Source organism: Lipotes vexillifer, unplaced genomic scaffold (genome assembly GCF_000442215.2).
Source record: "Lipotes vexillifer unplaced genomic scaffold, Lipotes_vexillifer_v1.1 scaffold230, whole genome shotgun sequence".
In the NCBI taxonomy this organism is placed as follows: domain Eukaryota; kingdom Metazoa; phylum Chordata; class Mammalia; order Artiodactyla; family Lipotidae; genus Lipotes; species Lipotes vexillifer.
The window spans coordinates 4570352-4575009 of NW_006775143.1; the positions used below are offsets into that span (position 1 = coordinate 4570352).

Below are 4658 nucleotides of genomic sequence, written 5' to 3' on the forward strand. Positions count from 1 at the left end.
TCAGCAGGAGAAGATACCAGAGGATTTGCAGGTAGGTCAGAAGCAGGGAGGTGGCGGGGCAGATGGAGAGACGTGCATGGACTTGAGAGACGTTTAGAAGGTACATTTGACTGGACTTGGATTGGTGATGAGAGGAAAGGAGCAAACGATGACCTCCAGGCTTCTAAGTTTTAGTCCTGGGTGGATTGGGGGACTATTCACAGAGGTGGCGACACTAGAGAAGGACTGTACATGGAAGGGGCTTTGTAGAATTCTCTCTAGCCCACGTCACAACCCCATGAGAGACAATCATCTCGAGTGCATCATCTTGAGGGGCTCCCCTGCTCCCATGGTGAAGGTGTTTTGAGGGGCTGGGTGTCCATATTGGAATGGAAATCTGGGTTCAAATCTAGGCTCTGCCCCTCACTTCTGTGTGACTTTAGGCAAATCATTTGAGCCTCAGTTACCTGTCTGTGAAATGGGTTGTAATAACCTAGGTACTGGTGGGATTGTTGTGAAGTGATGTCTGTACAGCGCCTGGCATGTAGCAGGGGCTCAATCAATGGCAGTCAGTAATCGAAGATCGCATGACCCAGTCCCTACTTGTGCACACATAAAAGGATGATAGATTAGTGAACCTAACCTATTTCTTACTCTTTGGCACCCAGCATGAGCCTGGCATAAGGTGGGTCCTTAAAAGGTGGTCACAGATGTCTGCTGAATCTCTGCCCCTCCTCCTTTCTGGCCCCAGCTCGACGCCATCAACACTGGCCTCCACCCATTGCACATGAACTTGGATCTGAGCGCTACCAGCAATGATGTACAGGGCGGGCCGCTCGGGCACAAGGAGCTGCGGGTGGAACACGATTTCCACGGCCTGCTAGAGCGGTGAGTGCCCACCAGGAGTGAGGCCAGGGTGCTGGGTCCAGCGGTGGGACCTTGCTGGCCCTGCTGGGCGGAAGTCACGCCCCTCTGTGTTTCTCTGCAGGCACCTCAGTGTGAAGTCTCTTCCAGAAGCCCTGAGGCTGGACGAGGAGCGGGAGGGGCAGGGCCACACCCTGCAAGTTGAGGGGCCAGCTTCAGCTCCAGGGAAAGCAGCGGCCACCAGGCTCCCCACCAGACAGCCCCCAGCACAGGCTGAGAGAAGTCACGGGGGCCCCCTCGAGTATGTCACTGAGCCTTCCCCGCTTGTCCCACACCAGCTCAGAAACCGCAGGGGTGGAAATTGTCATAGCAAGCTAGACAGTTTAGAAACGGCCTTCCTTACCTGTAGCTCAGTGTCTCTCTAAAACGTGCAACATATACCATTGATAGCATTTGAAATGATTGAGTGTTGTGGGACGAGGTTTCTGGTAGGACAGATGCAGCATTAAATAACATTACTCTCGGGCTTCCCTGGTGGCGCGGTGGTTGGGAGTCCGCCTGCTGATGCAGGGGACGCGGGTTCGTGCCCCGGTCCGGGAGGATCCCGCGTGCCGCGGAGCGGCTGGGCCCGTGGCCGCTGGGCCTGCGCGTCCGGAGCCTGTGCTCCGCGGCGGGAGGGGCCACAACAGTGAGGGGCCCGCGTACCACAAAAAATAAAAAAAATAAAAAAAAAATAACATTACTCTCCTTCTCAGTCTCAGACATTCCATGTACATCAAGGAGAAATCTCAGTTAGGGCTATTATGTCTTCAGTGCCTCTCTTGATCTTCCTTTAAAAAGAGAGAAAGAGAGAGAGAAAACAAGCAGGCCTCAGGCCCAGAGCCTTTACTAGGCAACAGGATCTATCTAGACTATGATAATATTGTTTTCATGTTCCTTGTATTTATTTGCAAAGTTAGTTTCTATTTGTAACACGAAATACTGGTCTTCTGTTTGTAACAGTGACAAAAAGTCTTTCTGAGTAGATTGAAAAAGTTGATGGAAATGTCTGGAAGGGCGAAGATGGAAGGCAATTCCAGAAGCCTGGGAAAGGATGCTTTAGCGCATCTCTTTCCACGCTGTTTCTGCTGCACTGTATAGGGTGGGTTTTGTAGGCATCCCCATTTTACAGTTGAGAAAAGTGAGGTTCAGAGAGGGGAGGTGCCTTGCCCAAGGTCACACAGCGAGAGGGTGGCAGAACCAGGGTGGGCACACAGGGGTCCCTGACTCCAGAGCTTGTGCCCTAGACTGTGTGGCTACCGGGACAGGGCTGCCCAGCCCATGCCAGGGCTCAGGGCCAGTGTGCCTCTCCTTCCCTGCCAGGGAAACCGTGGAGCAGATGGCGTCTGTGAAGCCAGCAGACTTCCACGCATCCGTGGCCAGAGACAGGCACCTGCAGGGCCTGGACAAAGCTGAGGCAGCTCCTTCAGGCCCAAGCAGGCCCCCCCCACCTCAGGGCACCAAGTCTGCGGAGTCCCACCAGAGCAGTCTGACCAGCCTAGAGGGAAGTGGCATCTCTGAGCGCCTTCCACCGAAGTCTCCGTGCCAAGCTGGTGGGCCCCACCTGGAGGTATGCGTCTGCACGGGGCATGGGCTCAGAACCTCAGGGCCATTCCCTGCATCTCCTGGAGCCTCCTGCCTCCAGGCCTTTGCTCAGAATGCCTGCTACTCCTGCCTTTGCCAGTCACAGTCCTGCCCAACATTCAGGGCTTGTGCCATAGCTCCCCACACCCCCGCCCCTCCACCAGGAGCTCCCCTTTCTCCTCTGAGAGCTTGCGATTTGCAGGAATCACAAATCACTGTGGAAATGTGACTTATGTGATGGATCCTCCCATAGAAAAACACATACGTATGCATGTGTACACACACACACACACACACACACACACACACACACACACACACACACACACACCTGTAGTCCTAATGAGCCCATGGTAAGGAGTCTGTACTCGACCATGAACTCATTGAGGGCAGGCACCCGTGTCTCTCTGTTGGCCATCTTTGCACCTTGCATTAGATGCAGTGTGTCGGAGGTGTGCATATTTGATCAAGTTTATTTTCCCAGTTCATCAGGCCCGGGCATTTCTGCAGTCAGGTAGGACCAAGGTGTTCCAGGCCCAGCCCGGAAGCCGTGTGGACATGAGAATCCCATTCCCGCCACAGGACGTTTCTGCTTCTCTTTCTATTCTCAACTCAAGATATCTCAGTATCTCTCCCAAGGGCCCTGGCTCCCACTCCTCAGGGAAGCGGGACTTACTCAGGGTCTTCTCGGGGCGTGGAGTCCCTGAGGTTGGCTGGGTGCTCGTGCTGCAGGACCCTCACCCCCTAGGCCCGGCTGTTGGGAGCTGGGCCAGCCTCCCTGTCTGTGAGCCTCTGGAATGTAAGGCCCAGGCCAGGACTTGGGAAGGGTTTCCCAGTGTGCCTCAAGCACATTTCTCCGATTTAAAGGGACGCTGTCTCTTTCAGGAGCCCTGGATGGCATCCCCCGAGACAGACAGTGGCTTTGTGGGCTCAGAAACCAGCAGAGTGTCACCCCTCACTCAGACCCCAGAGCACCGGTTCTCCCAGATCAGGTATCCTGGGGACCCCATCAGTGTACACACCTGAGATAACCTGAGAATCAGAGTGCCTGTGAGCTCAGAACAGGGACAGATGGCCTGGGCGTTCTCAGAGCCCACACTTCATCCCCCCAAGGATGGTTCCTTTCCCCTATCTTATTGATAGAGGGGAACTGAGGTTCAGAAAGGGAAAGCGAATTGCCCGGCGTCACTCCGCCAGTCATCGACAGACTGGGAAGTAAATTATTTGTTGAGCAAATGAATGATGAAATGGTGAATGCATAAGGTCTGTAGGGAGGGCGGCGTGACAGAGCCACCAGGTAGCGTGATAGTCTCCAAAGCTGGATGCAGGCCCCTCGGGCTACCCAGGGCTGCCTGGGAAGGAAGGATTACAAATTTTATTTCTTTGTATATTATCTAAAAACTAAGTTGAGCTTTATAATTTCGTGTGAGTAGGCAGATGTACTCCTCTGCAGTTTATAAAGAAAATGCATGTATAATGGGGGTGCATCCTCAGAAATACTGTACTGCCAGGGGTGCCAAGTCCCAAAGGTCAGGAGTTCATGGTTTAGCATGTGGAGGGTCTCGGCGGCTGTGGCCTCCTTCTGTGTGACCTCAGCGTGTCTCTCCCTCCATGGTCTCCCAGCACCCGAGGGACATTAGCCCAGTCTTTCACTCCATCTGTGCCCCGAGATGCAACCTCCCACCGCCAGACCAGGGGTCTTCCGGTACCCAGAAGAGCCTCTGAGCCCATCATACCCAGGAGCCGAGCCCAGAGGCCCCCACCTGGCCAGGACAGTCCTCTCGGGCAGAGGGCACCCAGCTTCTGCCTGGAGCGGGCACTGGCAGCTGAGATGGGTGAGTGGATGCATCTGGGTTGGCCAGAACCTGGGGGTGGCTGGATTGCATGGGTTAAAAAAATCAAATCCATAAGAAAACTTGCATTACCCTTTAGATGCAAAATATCTCACAGGTTCATTGTAGGAAAATTTGAAATTGCAGGTAAGGTGGACAAAAGGGAACAAAAGAAAAAATAATAAGCTAAAAACCATCACTGCTGACATTTTGGTGTAGAACCTGTGAGCTGTTTTCTTTGTCAATGTGTGTGTGTTTATTTACAAATACTTAAAACGGAAATGGGATATTATACATGAATGTTTAATAACCTCCTTTTTTTTTTTTTTTTTTTTTTTGCTGCATTGGATCTTAGTTGCA

At 53.0% G+C, this 4658-nt stretch overlaps 1 protein-coding gene across 1 annotated transcript in view; it reads left to right on the forward strand.

The window, feature by feature from the left end:
* AKNA (AT-hook transcription factor) overlaps positions 1-4658 on the forward strand; it is a 37340-nt gene that overhangs the window by 18559 nt on the left and 14123 nt on the right. Inside the window, exons 9-13 of the mRNA XM_007449733.1 lie at positions 731-867; positions 968-1144; positions 2206-2452; positions 3352-3458; positions 4090-4301. Coding sequence (XP_007449795.1) covers positions 731-867; positions 968-1144; positions 2206-2452; positions 3352-3458; positions 4090-4301 — 880 coding nt within the window. The remainder of the gene's footprint in view (positions 1-730; positions 868-967; positions 1145-2205; positions 2453-3351; positions 3459-4089; positions 4302-4658) is intronic.